Below are 21,588 nucleotides of genomic sequence, written 5' to 3' on the forward strand. Positions count from 1 at the left end.
CATACAAACGCACACTACAACAAGCATACAAATGCGTTTGCAGCGCTTTTATGCAAATGTTTTATAAATTTTTGTGCTGCTCACTGGATCGCTCCCCTTGAGCCAATTGTCGCTCTGATAAAAAGCAAAACTGTCAAATTTGCACACACCAACACACGCACAAATGCCGTTTAATTGTTGTGCCGCACTAAAATGCTGGTTGTGCGCATTGCAATCGCCGCGATCTGGGTTAGTCGCAGCGCCAACGAAAGTTGCCTGCAATGGAAGCGCCCACAGCTTTAGGCGCGTTTAAACGGAGTGCAGAGATACAAAGGCGCTTTTTTTAAATACATTTTAGCTGTGCGTGCATTTTGCGTAAGTGTGATATAATGAACGAAATTATTTTTAAATTAATTGCAAATGTTGACATCTGAAAAAATTCAGTGTTTAAATAAACGTTTTTGTAAAAACTAGTTTGATATAAATTCTGATTGGGCAATAATCAGTCATTCTACTTATGTATGTGGAATGGTAGAATGTGGCATGATCTGATGGTTGTTATTTTAGTTTGATAACGTTACTGAAACGAAAATACATTGTGACAAAAAAGCAACTCGAAATTGTAATTAAATTTTCCGGGTAAAAAATGTTTCAAAAACATGTTTTTCTTTTTCTAAGTTGGTAGAAATTTGTTTTAAAATCGGAGTGAACGGAAAAAATGAGCCGAAACAAACCACGCCAAAGCGGCTCAAAAATCAAGGTAAGCTCATTGTTTTTCTCGATATTCGTGGTTTAGTGCATCATGAATTTATTCCGGAGGGACATACGATTAATAAAGATTTCTTCTTCTTCTTAATTGGCGTAGACACCGCTTACGCGATTATAGCCGAGTTAACAACAGCGCGCCAGTCGTTTCTTCTTTTCGCTGCGTGGCGCCAATTGGATATTCCAAGCGAAGCCAGGTCCTTCTCCACTTGGTCCTTCCAACGGAGTGGAGGTGTTTCTCTTCCTCTGCTTCACCCGGCGGGTACTGCGTCGAATACTTTCAGAGCTGGAGTGTTTTCGTCCATCAGGAAAACATGACCTAGCCAGCAATATTGGCAATTTTGAGGCGTTTGCGTGAGAAAATCCGTTGAAAACGGCCGGAATTGTGAAAGAACATTTCATGGATTTTCTTTTTTTCTTCTTCTTCTTTACTGGCGCAGACACCAGTGCACCAGTCGTTTCTTCTTTTCGCTGCGTGGCGCCAATTGGAGATTCAAAGCGAAACCAGGTCCTTCTCTACCTGATCTTTCCAACGGAGTGGAGGTCTTCCTCTTTTTCCACTTCTTATCATTCTGCAGAGAGCGGACCTAACGGCGCGTTTGTTGAGGCCAATGATATCAATATCACAGGCGTAAACCAGCAGCTGTACACTTTTATAGAAGATTGTACCTGCTCGATTAAGCTCTGCAGCTCGAATTATTTTTTCCAAGAGTATATTGAAGAGGTCGACTCCCTATCTTTACGAAAACCAATGGTTTCGCTTGCAGCTGTATGCAATGAGGCTGAAATGTTTCGTGATCGGTTGTGACTGTAACTTGTCGACGTCTCGTACCTTTCCCGTGTTTATTGACGGGCTTGCTTTTCTGTACAGAGGCTGGCGCTTACTATATCTTTGCTACAACAAAATAGTGATCGGAGTTGTTTTTAGGTCTTCGGAGCGTACGTATGTCAAGGACACCGGATACATTTTTCTTCTATCACAACATTATCGATCTGGTTGGTGGCTTTTCGATCCGGAGGCAGCCAGGCCGCTTGATGAAGTTTCGTATACTGGAATCTAGTACTACAGACAATCATATTTCGGGCCCTTGCATAGTCGATCAACCTCAACCCAGTTGAAGAGGTTTCGCCATGAAGGTTAAATTTTTTAACTGTTAATGCGAGAAAAATGCATCTCTGAAGACGAATTATAGCTTCGGTGCTTCTTTCTTTCTATATACAACGATCCCTGCAGAGTTTGTTGAGAACCGAAAAGTATTTATTATATATTAGGAGAGGATTTTAAACAAAACGGCAAAGTGAAATTCGCCGCAATTAGAGAAAGTTTGTAAATAAATTTGTACAATTTTTGTTTTTTTTTTTACTCTTTATCTTGAACATTTTCTCTTGACTAGCCTGAAAAGAATAGTTCTGCTATATTGAACATAACTGTCAAACACATGTTTTTACCTTGACAGCTGATTTGACGGTTATCCCTTACGTAAACTTGTACATTCAAAAAACGCTCTATATTCGACGTAAATTTATACACCGAAGTAATTTTAAATTTTTGTAAACTTATTTTTAATTTTTTAATTCACAAAATATTTTCAGCGCTCTCAGTGAACCCAACTTTTTCATGCTAAATATTCAGCAATGCTGGTGTTGTATCTGTTTTATACCTTATACTGTATTTTTAGTGTATTTGGAATTGGTATGTAAATTAGCAAAAATTGGCGAACCTTTATCGCATTGAAGCAACATATCCGCATAAATTAATTTGCCGTGTTTGTATACGCAACTTTGAAACTTTTATCCGCTTTCACTTATTATTTGTTTTTGGTTGTTTACTTTGTTGGAATTTCATACGATTACAGTTTGTATTTTGTAGTTAGTTGCATTTGCATTTTACTTTAAATTTACATACTTTTATGTGGTGCTTAAACGTTTTGATGCGGTTGAGAGAATGTTAGTGAGGTGTCCAAGAAACTACTCGTTGTCATTTTGACATCAATAAACGCAGTGAAGGGTGCTGTGTTACGCATATAAGGAAAAGAAAAAAATGAATAGTAACTTTTTTTATGAATAATGCACTTTTTAAGACTGCCGAAGTTAATTAAACTTTAAAATAAAAAAAAAAAATTTTTAATTTTGTTTTCAATTAAATTCTTTTTATTTTTGGTTTTTACCTAGATCAATGCCATCGAGCAGAGGTTAACAGTCCCTTTATATTTTTTCCCTCACATTTACAGCTTAATTAACTTTTACAATTACAAATTTAATTATTTGACATTAATTATGCTGCTAAGTTTTTAAATTCATTTACACATTTTAGCTAGAACTTCTCAACTCTGAATTTATTTGTAAATAGACTTAAAATAAAATGAATTTATTATTTCACACATTTTTTCCCCTGCAATTAATGCAATTCAGCTCTAGTTTGGGGCTTCAAGCTTTCAACTGGTTGACAATTCTTTGTTTTGTTATTGCTGCTTTTACACTCTTGCAACATGTTGCCAAGGAGCATAATGGGTTTGTTCACCAAACGGGTTTATGTGTCACTTAAAGCTAAGCGAGATCGATACCTATATAAAAGGTATACCTAACATCAAGATCTCCGAACTTCCGGTTGACTTTATATCGCATATACCAGCCTATATGTGTGTTATCTTAATAAAATTGAGAGGGCGAGTTTTCCTAGTAACGGCGTCTTTTTGTGCTTAGAATGAATAAAATCTGGTGAAAACTCCAACCAGAATCCACATAACTAACAGACCTTATGTGCCTGAACGTACTTGGAACGTACTTCGCTGGCTTTAATTCTTACAAGTTGCAGGAGTATGAATATTCGGTTGTACCCGTACTTAGTTCTTTCTTACTTGTTTTCCTTTGACTTTTGCACTTTTTACGCTTTTGACACCCGTAATCGGACTACTAAAAATTAATTTCAGTCAATCAATCGCTTTGCATTGTTCGTTAAAAATAAAAACTTTTGTTTGGCAATAAAATTATTTGTCGGCATTTACTGTTGCCGCAGCCGACTACACTCACACCGATACACATACAAGGATGTGTGTTCGACACGCGCATAAATGCATTTTTATGCTTTTGTGAATGCCTGAAAAAGTGTCATGTTCGCAACAATAAATATTTGTCATCAAAAATATGTCATTTTCGCGGAAATGGAACTTAGCGGCATTCAGCAATGTAGGCGAGCGAATTTTTGCATATGTAAAGCTTAATATTTGCGCACAGTAGCTGATGAAACTATAGCAGTGAATAATGCTTTTATGGAAGTGAAGCGAGTTGTTAATAATTTTAAGTCTAAGTAGCATTTATATTACAAAATGTGTCATAAACGAGTATTTTTTGTTTTTAAAAATGTAAAATAATAAATTGATATATAATGTTTTGCTTAACACTAAATTATTAATCAAGCAAAACTACTCGTTTCTCTTAGGTTATATGAAGTATAAGCCTCGATGTAAAGAAACGTCAGAGACCCTATCAAAAATATATAGGGATGATGAGCATGATGAACTCAGTCGATTTTGCTAAGTCCGTCTGTAAGAAGCCAATTGAAAAGCTCCCAAAGTGGGTGTCGCGCGAGCTCACTTTTGACCAAAAATAATGACGAGCTGACGATTCGGAGCAGTGCTTGGAGATGTGTAGGCATAATAGACACGAATTTTTGCGTCGATATGCGACAACGGATGAAACATGGCACCATCATTTCACTTCGAAATCTAATCGACGGCCATCCGAGTGCACTGCACACGGTGCACCCGCTCCGAAGCATGGAACAAGGCAACAGTCGGCTGAAAAGTTTATGACGTCTATATTTTGGATGATGCGCATGAAATAATTTTTATTGAGAACCTTGAGAAACGAAGGAGTATCAATAACGAATGACGTATAGAACGATTTGGCGCGTTTTACGTCGAGATTTTAAATTATGCAGCTTGTGCAAGAAAAGAAGCCGCTTGATCTTCCCAACCGACATCTCTTCGCTCTACGGCCTCTTGAAAAGTTCCAAGAATATCCGAAGGTTTTCACCAAAATTTTGTTCAGTGAGGCCACTTTCTAGCCTTCGGGCGCCACTTCCCTTACATCACATAAATCAATGAATTTATTGAGAGAACACTTTGATGAGCAGATAATTTCCGGTTTTGGGCCGGTCGATTGGTCACCAAGATCGTGTGATAGCACACTGTGAGGATATGTAAAGTCTATAGTCTATGCGAACAATCCAGCTTCGATTCAGGCCTTGGAGCAAAACATCACGAGTTACCAGTTGAAATGCTCGAACGAGTAATCGACAGTTTGACTCAACGGATGGACCGTGGAGTAGCCGCGGCCAACATTTGACAGAGATAATCTTCAAAAACCAAATGCCAAAGAATGTTATTTCGAATGTTGGACTATTTGACAGTGCATCGTGTCACAGGTCAGTGAAAACGATGGCAAAAGTCCATGAATTGCCTTTGAATTGCTTCCGCATTCACCGTATTTTCCAGATCTGGCATCCAGCGTCTATGTTCTGCTCTCAGGTCTCAAAAGAATACTCGCTGGAAAGTAATTTTCGCCGAATGGAAAGCTGATCGCCAAAACTGAGGCTATTTTGTAGCAAAAGACAACTTGTAATACAAAATTGGTATCGAAAAGTTGGAGAGTCGCATTAATTAGTGTATCATTTTTGGAGCGATCTATGTTGAATAAAAAACAAAAAGAATTTTGCCATAAAAAAGGTTTTTTGCTGTGGTAGGCCGGGGATTTTTCAATTGAACTGTTAAATATTATGTGAACTAATGCTTTAGTTTTCCGTCTTTCTCTCACCAAGCAACTACACATTTGTCGGAAGGCATATGATGTCAGCCTCCACTACAGCATATAGCTGTCGTACAAACTAAACGATCGGAATCAAGTGCTTGTATGGAAAATTCTTTCATTTGAGAAGCTACTATCACCAAATTTGGCACAGCTTATTGTCCAAAGCAACGGTACAATAACCGCAGAAATTGTTCAGATCGGAATCAAGTCTTTGCAAGTTGTATGTTAACGTTTTTTTCTTATTTTTGTAGAAAATTTGTGCGGAAATTGGAAAATTATTTTATTATATTCCTGATTAAAAAACAAAAAAAAAATATTTGAAATATTAACTCAACCCTGTTTCCTTTGGGGTTTAGAAATTTTAACTTATAGTGAAAAAATAAATAAACAAAGAGAACTATGTAAACTTTAATTTTTTCGGTTTAAATATTTCGTTTCATATTAGTAAGTATTATAGTTTACAAAAATCCTTGCTATTATTAATATAAATATTATATATTTCTTAGTTGTTTTTCCAAGCTTCTAAAACAGATATAAATTTTTCAAAAAAATATATACTTAGTTAAAATTTTACGTATTCGTCATTTTTATCTACTCGACTAACATAATCTCAATCTAATGCTGATTTTACTTTAAAACAAAAAAAAATATTAAGTTTTTAACGCTCTTACTCATACTGTTAATACCTTGCACATGACCGTTCATTTACACGCGCTCAAGCTGTCGCTGTCGCTGTCGCTTTTGTTTTTGTTTTTTCGTTTGTTTTTTGTTTTTGTTGTATGCAGGCGTATAGCGCATTAAATGCTTTGTCAATTTGTTTGGCGCTTACAATGATTGCCTCGACGAAATTTACGCGGCTCATGATGTGAAATTCAATAAATTCGTAGAATAACTGAATAAATGCAAATACTAAGTACTTTTGTGGATTTTCAATGCATGCTAACTGTGCTCCAGCACAAAGCTGCCGAACGCTTTTCATGGCTTAAATGCGTGACACAAACAAACAAACAAACAAACAAATGGCTGTAAACACACACAAAGCAAGCAAGTATGTAAATGAGTCTTATACACGCACACACATGTAGTTATGTGTGTGTGTATATTGCATAAATGCATATTTTGTTCGTTGCTGCGTCGATTTGCTGCATATTCAAGTGTGAAATTTATTCACAAAATATTTTGTCGCTTTTGTATTTTGTCATTTATTGGTTTAACCTTAAACGCGTATTGTTTATGAAAATTGTTTTCACATGTCCACATGCACACATTTTCGTCGCATTTTTACACATGTGTTCTACTCACACAAGTTTGCGCATGTATGTACGTTTATGTATATGTGTAGACATTGGTCACTTTCATACAGAATAAATCGTGGAGTATAATAAATAATGCTTGAACGATCCTTTTATGACAATATTTTTGCAAAAATTTAATTTCTTTTCAGCTTGCATAGAAAAATGCATATATCCAAACCTATAAGTTCACAAATATGCGATAAATTTTTAATCGAAGTAGTTGAAGAATGCAAAATATTGTCAAATTTTTAAAAGAACTAAGTTTGGTGTGTTGATGTGTAACATATTAGGCTGCAATTGTTATATAAATTGGTGAGAAATACGATTTAGAAAACAGTTTGCAACTTTATTCACCAGTCTTAATAAATTATGGAAATATTAAAGATTTTTGTTTGTTCAAATTATGACTTTTTAATACATTTGCACAATTTTTGTTTAGAAAAATTATATTTTTAGCATTTTTAAATGTAGTGCGAACTTCTGAGGAGTTGCATAGAATGCTTGTCGAGAAATATGGTGAACACGCTCCATCAGAAGCGACATGCAAAAGATGGTTTCAATGTTTCAAGAATAATAATTTTGATGTGATGAATGAAGAAGGTGGAAGAGCACCAAAACTGTTTGAAGACGCCGAGTTTCCGAGAAAAATAGAAAAAGGAAAGAACACTTGTAAAATTGTATTTCAAAGATGTGAAAGAAAATCAGTTTTGAATTAAGTTTTCACTGGCGATAAAAAATGGATTTATTTTAAGAATCCTGAAGGAGAAAATTATGGGTTAACCATCAATATCGAGTGGAAAACACATCGATTCTCTAATAAGGTATTGCTATGCGTTTGGTGGGATCAAACGGTTGCGGTATATAATGAGCTTCAAAAGCCTGGTGAAACTGTTAATACTAATCGCTACAGAAATAATCAATTTGAACCAAGCATTGCTCGAAAAACGACAAAAATGAGCTGGAAGACGCGGTAAAATAATTTTTTTAACAGGACAATGCACCTGCATACAAAGAAAAATCGCTTATAGAGATATACAAAGTACTTGGCTGGGAGCTGCTACCCTAACCGATATATTTTCCAGATTTGGCCCCTTCCGTTTATCATTTGTTTTCATCGAAAGGACTCGCATTGACATTCTAGTCAGAGTTGAAGATTGTGTGCCTGATTGGTTTGCTTCAAAGGACGAACATTTCTATTGGCATGGCTTCCACAAATTGCCAGAAAGTTGGTCAATTTGTATAAAAGGCAGCGATTTATAATCTAATTACAAGTTTTTTGACCTTCCCTCTCAAAACTAATATTTAATTTTCACAAAAAAATAATTTCATTCCAGTATATCTGGTAGTTCATTTAAATACAAGGTGCCAAAGTAAACAGAACTTTTTTGAAGCTAGCACCCTCTGGTGGCGCCTCGTGTGTTAGAATCTGTCATCTTTATCGTTTGTCTAGTGAGAATTTCATGACATTTCATATATTGGAAGTGTAGTTATTGCGTTTTAAGTGTCAGTATGTTTGTGTCATCGGTGCGAAAATGAGCCTCGAACAAAGAGCCAACATTAAATTTTGTTTTAAAATTGGTAAAACTTTGACCGAAACGTTTCAATTGATGAAACAAGTTCATGGCAATGATTGCCTATCCCGTGGCAGAGTGCACAAATTGACTGATAACTAAAAATTTCTCATTCGAAGGACAGACTGTGAGCGATTATTTGACCAAAAATCAAATTTTATCATGTTATTCCCGTATTCACCTGATATGGAACCGTGCGACTTCTTCCTTTTCAGAAAAATGCATTTGCCCACGAAAGGATAGCGTTATGCAGATGTAGAGGCCATTCAAAAGGCTTGAACCGGCATACTGGCGGTCATACCGGCCAACGAGCTAAAACTGTCGTTCGACATGCTTTTGGACCATGCAAAAAGCTGTATTAAAGCAGAAGGAGAACAAAATTACTTGATTTTGCTGAAAAAACCATTTGTTCTGTTTTGTTTTTTAAGTCCTCTTTACTTTGGAGCGCACCTTGTAGCTTCAAATACTTTGAGGCTCATTTCGGCTCTTTAGTCCGATTTTTTGAAAAAATAATGTATTTGTTACTGTTATAGCTCCGTCTGTAAATCAATTTACTATACTTAAATGTTTCTAAGTAAAACATAAAAAACTTTGGCATACAGAGCGTATGATTAACATGAAACGCTTCGAAAGGCCGTGTCAAATTAAGATTTCAGGCTAAGCTTTGTGTTCAACACACGAGTGTGAAGTAAAATTTATGCGAAACATATATATTTGAGATAAAAATATGTTTGAATTCAATGTTTCGGGCAAACAAATGTTTTGAATTTTATTTTGACATACTTTTCATAGCATACCAAGCGCAGCACACTTGTTGTTGTTGTGTATATTTATTGTATTTAAATCAAAACTTTCACTTTTTGATGTTTTAAAGTAATGTCTTTTAATTAGAATACAAGTTCTTATTGTATTACTTCAAATAATTGTTTCGGTCCGACAGAACGTATGAGTAACATTGCATGTGTTCGATATCATAGTGTGAAATTCTCATCAGCAGCTCAACTTTTGATGTAAACTGCATGCCAAAAAATAAAACTATATGCTACATATAATATTAGATTCCAAATTTTACCTTAATAGATTTTTTTTGCGTTTTAGGGTATGTTTCATATTACCTCAGGCTATGACTTCTACTTGTGGTGTAAAATATGTTTTCTTTAGTAGTAAATTTCAAGAAACATTGTTGTTAATTTTAGTTTTAAGCCAGTATTTTGTGTTAAACATAAGATCTGTTTTCATGTGAGTAAATACTTCTAAATAATTGTTGGTGAATCTGCAGTGTATATGAGAGATATTGATGTCACTGCATATAGAAAAGTTTCTAATAATGTTGAAACCGCTTATTAAACAAAAAATTTCAAAAAAGTCAGTGTACAGTAATTAATTAAACTGTGTAATTTACTATTTAAACAAAGACATATTTACTATTTAAAGACAGAAATAATATTTAAAGTCAATAATATGCATTCCTCATTATTGTTTAGTTAGTTCGCTCTATAAAAATTAGTAGTACCTATTTGGTATTTGGTAGTATGTGTTTGTTAGTTTTAATCAAGTTAGCAATATTAAGTTGCGCTTAAAAGACTTCGTATACTTTGGCTAGGCGGGGCGTATGAGTAACATGGCAAAATTAAGATAGAGTGGCAGATGCCGATGAAACTGCTAATATAGCCAACACTGAGAGCAAAATATAATTATTAATAAGCGTTAAGTAAACAAAAAAAAATTATTTTTAGCTTTATTTTTTTTAATCGAAGCAAGTTTAATTGCAAAAGGATAACATACTAGGTCAATTATATTCAAAATAATATGACAACTTAAATTTTTAGTTAAATTATGCTCTAAGTATTAGTATTAATAATAATTAAGAGTCAATATTCGTTTGATTAACTCAAATTTACAATATCAAACAGCTTTAAGTTATATTGCATTTTTGGCTCTACAGGGCGTATGAGTGATTGCGAACATATTTGGTTGTGATAATGAATATACATATATAGACTTATGTACAAGTATGTATACATTTAGTAAGTGCTGATAAATATTTATTTCTCCTCAAGAAGCTGACATATCGGTTTTGCCGATATCGGAACACTGTAGCATATAGCTGCCATACAAACTAAACGCTGGGAATCAAGTCTTTGTATGGCAAACTTTTTCATTTGACGAGATATCTCCACCCAATTAGGCATGGATTATTTTACAAGTGAATGCTATAGTCTCGGAAGAAATTGTTCAGATCGAGTCACTATAGCATATGGCTGCCATACAAACAGGCCGATCAAAATCTAGTTGAATCTTTTGTACGCGTGAAGGGTATTATTGACTTGGTGCACGGTTGTTAAGGTTTTTAATTATTTTATATTAAATTTAAAAATACAAATAAAATTTTATCAAAAATTAAAATTATTTCTCGCTTGGCATATCATTCTTCTAAAATGCTTTCTGTATCGAAGGATCTAAATAACATTTTTGAGGTAAAATGTGATTTTACCTTTTTTGATGTTATAAAAGTTGCCTAAAATGGCGTTTTACAGTACTTCTCACAATTATGAATGAGAAAAATGTTCATAATATCATAAAATCTAAGAAACGCCACCTAAAGTGGACAGTAAATATTTTATATGCAAACATTTTGCAAATTTAAGGTTGTGCCTTTGATGCGCTAGATCCAATATTAATAAGTGCTATTAGTTACGATAGAAAAACAAACATAAATATGTAATCTTAAAATATATATGTAAATATAATTGGAAAATATAATGCTATAACATCTTCCACTCTCACGTACCAGCACTTGCCTGCGCTGCACTTAAAAACTCGCCAACAACAAATTTCGGCTGCTCGCATTTTATTTGCAAATTTTAAAAGCATAAAGTATATTTAATGCTTCGCCAAATTCAATTATACGCACAAAAGGCGAAGCAGAGCCAACAGCTGTATGCTGTGGCAGTGAACGGAAGGATCAGCACGTTTTTTCTATAAAAGCTACAACAACTACAACCGTTTACAGTTGGTACAGTTCTCTTCATCAGCTCAAAGCTTTACGTTGCGTAGCACTAAGTAATATGCAAATCGAGTGCGACCAAAAACAAAAAGCAAAAAAGTAGCAGAAAGAATTAAGTAAAATCTGCGTTGGAGAAGGGTATGTCATGCTAAATGTCCTTTCCACGGCTGCGCAGCTCGACAACGTTGCGGCAAAAATCCCTCAATTATCATATTAAATCCGAAAGTGTGGCAGCGACCACGCCTTGCACAATGTGCACGTGCAGTTGCACACACACGCACACACATAAACATCTATATGTAAACAGCTATATGCTTCAAGCTTATAGCAGGCATAATGTGGGTGTGGTCGCTTTGTTGGTGCTGGTCATTCTGAATGTTGTCTACATTAAATTTTACTTTCTTTATTGCTGGCAGACTACTGCCACTCAAAAAATTGTGAAAATGAAAGACTTCGGAGCTGGTAAATGTTTCTTGGTTGGCAGCTGGTGTGAGCGTTTTGGGTGTTAAATAAACGCTCACACTATGATGATGATTATAGGTTAGAATTATGCCAGCTGTAGGGCGTTTGCTGTGCTGAATTTGCATGCAGCTTTCGTAAAATCCGCCGTTATTTCAAGAAATGTTGGGGCCCATTAGATAAAGTGGAGTTTAGAGTGTGCTAAATGATGCTTTATCTCTAGTTATAATTATTGTCTCATAAAATTTGTTTTGCATATCTTAAATTTATAAGTATTATGAGAGTGAAATATTTTCGATTTGCTATTAAAAATCTAAGACCAAAAAGCAAAAGCATCTGCTTACCATGTATTGGGCGATCCGGCGGCATAAAAAGCTGTCTTATGCCTAAGTCTGTACAACGTAGTCATATGTTTAGCAGCAGAATGGTGTGTAGCCCTAGATCTTGAGAGAGAAATAGGTTGTGCCGAGCATCTGCCTAAACTTTAACTTATCAATAAATAACCAAGCCTTAAGGAGGATCACAACGCCAAACTTGGCGTGGTACTATCACCTTAAAGTAGTCAACCTGTTTTCATACATGGTTAACATTAGACCGTATTCTGTCCTACCTCCGTTTAGCCAATATGGAGAGTTTATAATTGTTGCCCCCCTGATCGTTTGTTTAACATATGTACATACTTGTGTATCGAATATGCAGATAGTTGCGAATACTCTGCGGCTCTCAACTTTAAACGCACTTTTCCTGAAACGCCTCTTTCAGTAGCGGTAGAGACAACTTTTTCGAAACGGCGGAATGGATTGACTAAAATTTTTATAACACTCTTTTAGATACATTTCTCAAGTATGAAGAACAATTTCTCGCTTTTCCAGCTTTGAAAACACGAAAAACGACTTTTTTTTGGAGAAGTCGCCAGTTTGGCAAAAAACATTTTGATTAGTCAATTTTGCATTTAAGATAACTTTAAGCAGAAGAGTCTTCTTTACCGTCAGACATATTTATACTCTCGCAACAAAGTTTCTAAGGAGAGTATAATAGTTTTGTTCACATAACGGTTGTTTGTAAGTCCTAAAACTAAAAGAGTCAGATATAGGGTTATATAAACTAAAGTGATCAGGGTGACGAGTAGAGTTGAAATCCGGATGTTCGTCTGTCCGTCCTTCCGTCCGTGCCAGCTGTAACTTGAGTAAAAATTGAGATATCATGGGCTCCATAAGAAGGTTAAGTTCGAAGATGGGCAAAATCGGCCCACTGCCACACCCACAAAATGGCGAAAACGGAAAACCTATATAGTGTCATAACTAAGCCATAAATAAAGATATTAAAGTGAAATTTGGCACAAAGGATCACATTAGGGAGGAGATATTTGGACGTAATTTTTTTGGAAAAGTGGCCGTGGTCCCGCCCCCTACTAAGTTTTTTGTACATATCTCGGAAACTACTGTAGCTATGTCAACCAAACTCTGCAGAGTCGTTTCCTTCAGGCATTTCCATATACAGTTCAAAAACGGAAGAAATCGGATAATAACCACGCCCACCTTCCATACAAAGGTTATGTTGAAAATCACTAAAAGTGCGTTAACCGACTAACAGAAAACGTCAGAAACACTAAATTTTACGGAAAAAATGGCAGAAGGAAGCTGCACCCAGGCTTTTTTTAAAAATTGAAAATGGGCGTGGCGTCGCCCACTTATGGACCAAAAACCATATCTCAGGAACTACTATACTGATTTCAATGAAATTCGGTGTATAATATTTTCTAAACACTCTGATGATATGTACGAAATATGGGTGAAATCGGTTCACAACCACGCCTTCTTCCAATATAACGCCATTTTGAATTCCATCTGATGCCTTCTCTTTATAATATATACATTAGGAACCAATGATGATAGCGGAATAAAACTTTACACAAATACGGTATTTGAAAAATACGTAAATGACGTATAATGAAATCTCGATTATCACTTTATCATGCGAGAGTATAAAATGTTCGGTGACACCCGAACTTAGCCCTTCCTTACTTGTTTTTCGAAGGTATTGCTGTGGTTGATGTTGTAGCGGTTATTTAATGCTTGCTAAGGTGGTAAGGTTCTGATTGAAGACGCAGGAAAGCTGTGTTAGAGAAGTAGGCATGCAAAGAAGTGGTTAGAGTCATTCGGGGACTCATTGCATGCAGAATAAATATTTGAATTCTGGATAAGTACGAGTTTCCCCGGCTACATTATCCAGAACGGAGCATCTGAAGGGTCACTATAGATTATCGGATCAACTTGAGCTCTTTGTCTGCAATGGATACTGGTTTGACGCCAAGTACGACATTCACTGAAACGGAGTCAGTGAAGTTTTTCATGTCTTTACTGTGAATGACAGTCAATATCGACACATATTTGGTTGCGCCTGTAGTCTGGTCGGCGTACTGTTAGATGTCGTCGACATCATTAAGGAAAGAGCACTTGTTCCTATCAGGCGATTACGCTTCAAGCAGTCAATCTCAGGAAAGGTTGCTACAAAAACATCTCCGCAGATCGTGCTTGGAAAGGAGAGCATTATGTTTCTTGATTGCAAGCCTGCAGGACTTACTATGTACAAGTATGTCTACCACAGGAGACATCAAGAGGCTTCTTGTATTTGGAGAGTTTCATGGATATTGGCTAAAAGAGCAAAAAAATCCATTTTTATTTCGAATGATTATTAAGGTATAATAAATTCTGTTAATATGCAGTTTTTCATTAAATAATAAAATTGATTAAAGGAAATAAGAAATAAAAAAAAAATTCAAAAGAAAATGACATATCCTAATATAATAACTGAACGATTACCCGCCACAAGTCCAGTTTATCGAATGCATATGCATTACTTTATCAATATTTGAACAATTACATAAGAAATCTAATTAATTGGAATTTGAAATTCATCTATCTTGGATGCTTGAAGGAAGAACTGAATTGCATGCATTTAGTCCTTTCTTCGAAGTGGGAACCCGCCGTTGGAAACTCAGCTTAATTCAGCTCATTCTTTTATTCAATCACATCAAATTACGTAATTAATTTATTTGGCAGTGCAAGCTCACAAATTATGTTGTGAGACAAAAAATGGAAGGAATATTCATTAGATGAAATCTTTACAGGCAATTTTCTTCCATGAACAGATATTGAAAGCGGAAATTAGTTTCTATACCTAACCATTCACTATATTAGTGTTAAGTGAAGTGTCATCGCGCAAACATATAAATCACATATTTAATTGTAATTCGAGTCTACACACATATATAACAGCAATTTTGTACGAAATTCCGGCAAATCCAATTTGCATTAGCTTCGTGTCGAAACAATTTGCCTTTTGCGTTTAATTCTTATTTTACGCCTCGGTATTTGTTCTCTTTTATTTGCCCAATATTTTACTCATCAGCATTTAGAATGGCCGGCCAACAATGGCAGAACACCAACTAGTGGCCACCAATGGGCTTGTGGTGGTCGCCATCAGGCGTATTAAATTAGTGATTATGTTGCTGCCGCTTGTGATTATGCGCTCAACGGAATGTGTGCACCAAACAAATACTCATGCTAAGTGTGGTGTAATTTCTGCTTACTCTAACTTTGTTTAATATTGCGCGAATTTGACTGTGGAGGAGGGTAAATATTTGTAGGTACCCCTTAGGAATATGGTACTCTTTCTACCTCACTTTATCCCTCTGAAAATTAATATAATCTAGTTTGAGCCAAAAAGCATTATAGCAAATATTGTTATGTATGCGTTTAAATGTGAGAATTTTTTGTTATACAAAAATTTTATTTTTAATTTATTTTTAATATTTTCAATTTCTTCAAAACTTTCTGTTATGAGAATTAGTAAACAAAAATTATGTCTGGAGTTAAAAATGAGCTATGGTATGTTTACAATATAATTAAGCCTCTGGTTAGCGCAAGAAAGTCAAATCTCCATTAAACAATTTTTTTTCCTACAGGGTCGTTTAATAATATTGCACAAAATCTCCCTTCAATTATTTTGGGTACTTCATTTTTTCAATTCCACATTTTTATTCAACTATCATGATATTACGCTAATAATGCGTTTGAGCTAAGTAAATTTAAGACAATTTTTATTACCGACCGACTTTCTTATTCTGTGGAGCAGTGTGAGCATGTCTTTCAAGCAACTAATGGGCGTTAATTGGTATTACTTTGTTAAATGTGACGTGTAAAATAAATTCTAAATGATTTTAGTACATAAAAAAAGATTTTAGATTAAGTGATTTATTATTTCATCTGAAAGACGCTTTTAAACAACAGTTATAGGAACGGAGGAAAAGTAAAGACAAAACTCCATCTTTATTGAATTCACAGGCAGTGTGTGTTTTAGTGTCGAGTGACTTATGAGTACATTGGGTCGTTGGGTTTGTGGAGGGCAGCCTACACTTCAGATTCTATCTAGAAGGCATTTTTACATCAGAAGCACCTATCTGATAGACGGGGTTGTTTTTGTGGGCTGTGGTAGAAGACTGGGTGCATGTATTTGCAGAATTCCCGGTGTACTCGGACATAAGGGATCTCGGTGGTATGGGGATTAACTAACTGATGAACATTTAGATGTTAGCAGTGTGATTTCCACTAGTCGGAATGCCGAACAGTTAGGATCATTTGCGTGTGAATTCTTTAGTGGATTTACATTGTAACCAGTTGTCGGACCCAAAGTACGGCAGAGGTTTTGAATGGGACTCGAACCCTACTAAGGTGGTTAGTGTGTCCATTCTACACTGCCGGACATTTTCAGTACCAATTGGCAGTGTTCGATGGACAATATTTGCATGGTAGGATTCGAGGCCCATCTTAAACACCAGTCGTTGTACTTGTAAGTAGCAGAACTGTTGAAGTTGTTCAAGTAGTTTCTTCCTTACTTTGTTTAATTTAAGTGGATCATTTAATGCTTTCATATTCTGCTCACGAATGATTTACAAATTTTCCGAGGTTACATCAAAACTGTATTCAAAATAGCAAGAAAATATTTTCTAAATAATTTTTCTATGAGAAACGTTCACGTGGTTACACATTTTTATTTACTTTTTGAAAGTTCCAAATATTTTCGATGAGGCTCTTGAGAGCCTAATTTAATATTTTAATATCGCTTGGTATCAACATCAAGTGCAGTTAACTTACTCGTTGCTTTCAGAGGAAACTTTTGAAGAAAAGTGCAGATGTTAAAAAATAGCGACCAGAAAAGTGGCGAATCGAAGGCGTCTGATGTGTATATGACGCGATATAATGCAAGTATCGTAGTGTGATAAAATGCTATGTGATTTAAAATGTTATTATGATCCGCTTTGATTTGATTTAATTTGGAATGAATGAATGATGATGCATGTTGCGATGTGTTTGGAATATCACATGATACTTTGTAACGATGTGATAAAATGTCTTCAGTGCAAGAGGAAACGAGCTTCAGCTGCACCGAAGCAGTAATACCCTTCATAGGTTCAATTTTTTTTACAATAACCTGATTTTGATCGGCCAGTTTGTGGGGCAACTACATATTGTATATGTATACAGTGACACGATCTGAAAACTTTCTTCGCAATGTCTTCGAGTTGCTTTAGACTATATTTTTAATCTAAAAATTCTTGTATACTTGTATATCTCATCAAATGATAAGGTTTTTCATATGAGCCTTTAATTCTGATCGTTCACTCTGTATGAGAACTATATGCTATAGTAATGCGCTAAGAAGCTTCTTGAAAAGAAAAGAGTGTGTGCAAAATTTCAGATTCATATCTCAATAAATTTATATTTTATAGGATGTCCGACGTTTCCCTCTAGGCATACTGCTGTGGGCGAAAAATAGTAATACTTTTCAATATAAATTACCCATTCATCGAAACATGTTTTTTTTTGATTGATATGATTGTCAGTGATAACTGTGATAAACTTCACAGCAAAACAATTATTAGTGTTTAGTATACGATTGTCTTTATTAAGCACATAAAGTGTATTCGGCGATTTTTACGATGAGCGAAAAGAAATTTTGTGTACGGAATCATATTTCTGGTACCGAAACATTCAAAATATTAAAAAAAGGCTTTTGGTAATGAATGGTTGTCTGGTTATTCAAAGAGGGTCGAGAACGCGTTGACGACGAACCACGTCCAGCATGGTCATTCATATCAACCGATGATAAACACGACAATAAAATAAGGAAATTGGTGCTTCAGAATCGACGAATAACAGTCAGAAATCTTGCTGGCAATAAGTCTTGGATCTATGCTTACGACCCCAGAAACAGACGATCAATCGGCCGAATATCGTGGCAAAGGTGAGTCGAAGCCGAAAAAACCACGTCAAAAATCAAGGTTATGTTAGATCGTTAAGGTCTGGTGCACTCTGAGTTCCTTCCGAAAAGCCAAAGGATTACTATTTGAGTGGTATGCGCCACTTGTGGGAGGCTATTCGCAAAAAGAGGCCGGAATTATGGGCCGACAACTCTTGGTTTTTACACCACGATGATGTACTGCATTGATTCTTCGTTAGTTTTTCGCCAAATTTTCAACCAATATCGTGCTGTAAACACGCTATTCGCTGGAGTTAGCTCCGTGTGGCTTATGGCTATGCAGCAAACTCAAACGACTGCTCCGGGAAAACGGAATTAGTTAATTGAAGGCATTATGAGCAAAATAGTAAGAATTTTGTATATCATATAAACGCATATACGTTGTGATGGGATGCCGTTTGATCATATATGAGATGTTATCATCCACGGTATTGTGCTGTGCTGCATTATAATGTTATAAGATGTGAAGTTATGGAGTTTTTAAACATTTGTATCATTTAAAAAACTACATCATATGATCAGATTTGATGATGTGAAGAGCGATCAAATATCTAATTGGCTTATTAATAAGTTAGATAGAGTATTTATATTTACATACCAAGCGTGATTTATGGTTAAACTTTTTATTTAAAAATATACATTTAGTATTCCAATATAAAATACTAGAATCATAGGACCAAATTATATACAAAAATACATATTCCGAATATAATATTATAACAAGCTATTTTTCTATCGATAAATATATGTATATATATAAAGATATCAATATACTCACTTATTATACAGCACAATATCCGGCAGCCAAATGTGTTCGGATGGCACGTGCAATGTATCCACACCGCCATAATCATCAGGATTCCATTTTAATTTGTAGTCATTCCATTCCTACGACACGAAAATAAAAGCGTACAGAAAATGAGAACAATACATAAGCAATATTAGGCAGGCAGTAAAACAAATACAATAACAACAATACACAATACAGTCAAACCGCAAATATGATTATCGATGACAGATACTTAATGAGGAAAATTGCCAGACAACACGCGCGTTTGCCTCGCACACGAATCTATACAAACACACAACATATTTATATATACATACTTGCATGTATATTTATATATTTAAATGTAGAAGCATTTATAATTTCATGTATAACTTAACGTGTACACATGTAAACGTTGACAACCCAAATTGCTCTCGAAAAGGTGGAATGCGAAACAATGTTTTCGCAAAAATTTCGCTTTTTAATATGCACAAATGACAGTTATTCGGATGCATACATTAATATTCCACGGGTGCAACACGTGTACATAGATAATACGCTTAAAATTTGTTGTGGATTAATTTTATAATTTCATAACAAATGGATATTGGCGCTACTTATTGTTTAATTAATTATGCATCATTGTTTTGAAATGTTATGAATATTTATTTGAAACTAATTAAGTGAATATTATTGAAAAATAAAAAATATATAAAAAGAAGAAAAAAACGCTAATTTCGGTTGCACGTAGCTATAATATCCTTCACAAACAAAAAAAAATCCGCAGAAAAATTTTATTTTGAGCGGTCGGCTTGTATGGCAGCCAAATTGATTCTAATATTGTACCGTTAAGTTAAGAAAAAACAATATAAATTTTTGTTTCAGAAATAAAAAAGTTTTTCTTTTAAGAACTTGATCCTGAACGTTTAGTTTGTATGGCAACTATGTGCTGTAATGGTCTGATATTGATAGTTCCAACAAATGAGCCGCTTGTTAACCCTTTTATGTCAGAATAAAAGTGGGTGTGGTTAAACATATTTTGAGGGCACAAGATTATTAGTTGAGCCTGAAGCAAACACAGCTTTTTGGGGGGGTTGCAACATAAATGTACCTTACATTTTGAGCATTTGGATTCCGGAATGCCGGTTTAACAAAGTCTGCACCTTCATTTTCCTTCCCATTCCACCCAATAATCGTTTCGATTTAGAAGCATGGATTTTGGATGTTCAGAAATGTACGATCTCTTTGATGTTGACTTAAATGAAACGTCTGTTACTGAAGATGATGCTGCTCATGCTGGAGACGCTGGTACTGAATTGTCGAAGCAGATGCTGATGGACGACCTCTTTTCCGTGAATTCATTTATGTAATATTCGACGAGTGTAGGAACTCGTTTGCAGTACTCAATCGGAAATCCAACAATGACATATGCTTTGTATTTTCGTCTAGGCCCTTGAGGTGTCGTCTATATAGCAACCAACTATTTATTACTGCTGTGTTGAGGCACCAGTATACGATTCTCATATATCATTTTTTGAGCGGTGGTTGATTTTATTATTATTTGTTTTAGACTGTTGCGCCCTGTATATTTAATCATTTATTCATCATCTGATTTTATGTTCTTCCTGGTCTATTTGGTTGCATTTCTCCTTCATTTTTTTTATTCAGTAATATACGTATTTTGTAAAGTTTGTCGTAATTACATGATCCACATTCAGGCTGTTGAGTATTATCATTTATATGAAAAGCTTCTTAGAAAAAGGACCTGTGAAAATTTTCAGAGCGATAACTCCAAAACTGGGATACTCAGCTGAGTTCAGTTCGTCACGCGGATCATTATATTGTGTATAGAGTCTCCAACGTTTCCTTTTGGGTGTTATAAGCTTCGTAGTCAACTTTGAATAAGTTGTTCAGGGTATAAAAACTTTTCATTTTATTACCTGGAAGTATGTTCTATATATGAAGGCACTTTTAAATTTTACTAGTATTACGAAATAGTGAAAAAAGAAGTGATCCTCCCTTTTAAAGATTCCGAACTTTAAGGTCGCCTCTCACATATATTTCTTTCAAATTCGTCAACTAAGCGAAACAATTCGAATTGACTGAAATACTACGTTTTGATCTAAAGTGTATGAAAATTTATGGATATGAATAGAATATCAATCAACATTGGTTTGATTATTCTGTTTAAATGGTTTTTAGCATGCGGATACATTTTTGAGTTACCTAAAAATGAAGATTAGCTACAATTTTTTATTTGTCCTTAGTACTAAAAATATTTCACAATTAAACTTTTGCAAATATGTCAAGTGTGATTTTGAAGTTGCAGACCACATCGAAACAGCGGATTTTACTAAAATACGTTCCACCTCATAACTATACATACAAGAATTCTAATCTTCTTCTTTATTGGCATAGATACCGCTTACGCGATTATAGCCAAAATGTTCCGGTATTCTACTACTGAATTTATTCCATTAAATTATTGTATTTACTTTTGCAAAGAGGTGTGGATTATAGAGTCTTGTTTTTTACGAGGTGTGTTCAAAAAGTATCGCGAATTTTGTGTTTTTTTCAAAAATTATTTATTTATTTATGAATATCTATTTTGTC

The 21,588-nt window shown here is 34.9% G+C and overlaps 1 protein-coding gene across 2 annotated transcripts in view; it reads right to left on the reverse strand.

The window, feature by feature from the left end:
- LOC120777727 (acetylcholine receptor subunit alpha-like 1) overlaps positions 1 to 21,588 on the reverse strand; it is a 292,174-nt gene that overhangs the window by 43,652 nt on the left and 226,934 nt on the right. For both annotated transcript variants that reach the window (XM_040109218.1, XM_040109225.1), the window contains exon 4: positions 18,985 to 19,094. In XM_040109218.1, the coding sequence (XP_039965152.1) occupies positions 18,985 to 19,094 (110 nt within the window). The remainder of the gene's footprint in view (positions 1 to 18,984; positions 19,095 to 21,588) is intronic.

The sequence above is a fragment of the Bactrocera tryoni genome, chromosome 1 (genome assembly GCF_016617805.1).
Source record: "Bactrocera tryoni isolate S06 chromosome 1, CSIRO_BtryS06_freeze2, whole genome shotgun sequence".
NCBI lineage: Eukaryota > Metazoa > Arthropoda > Insecta > Diptera > Tephritidae > Bactrocera > Bactrocera tryoni.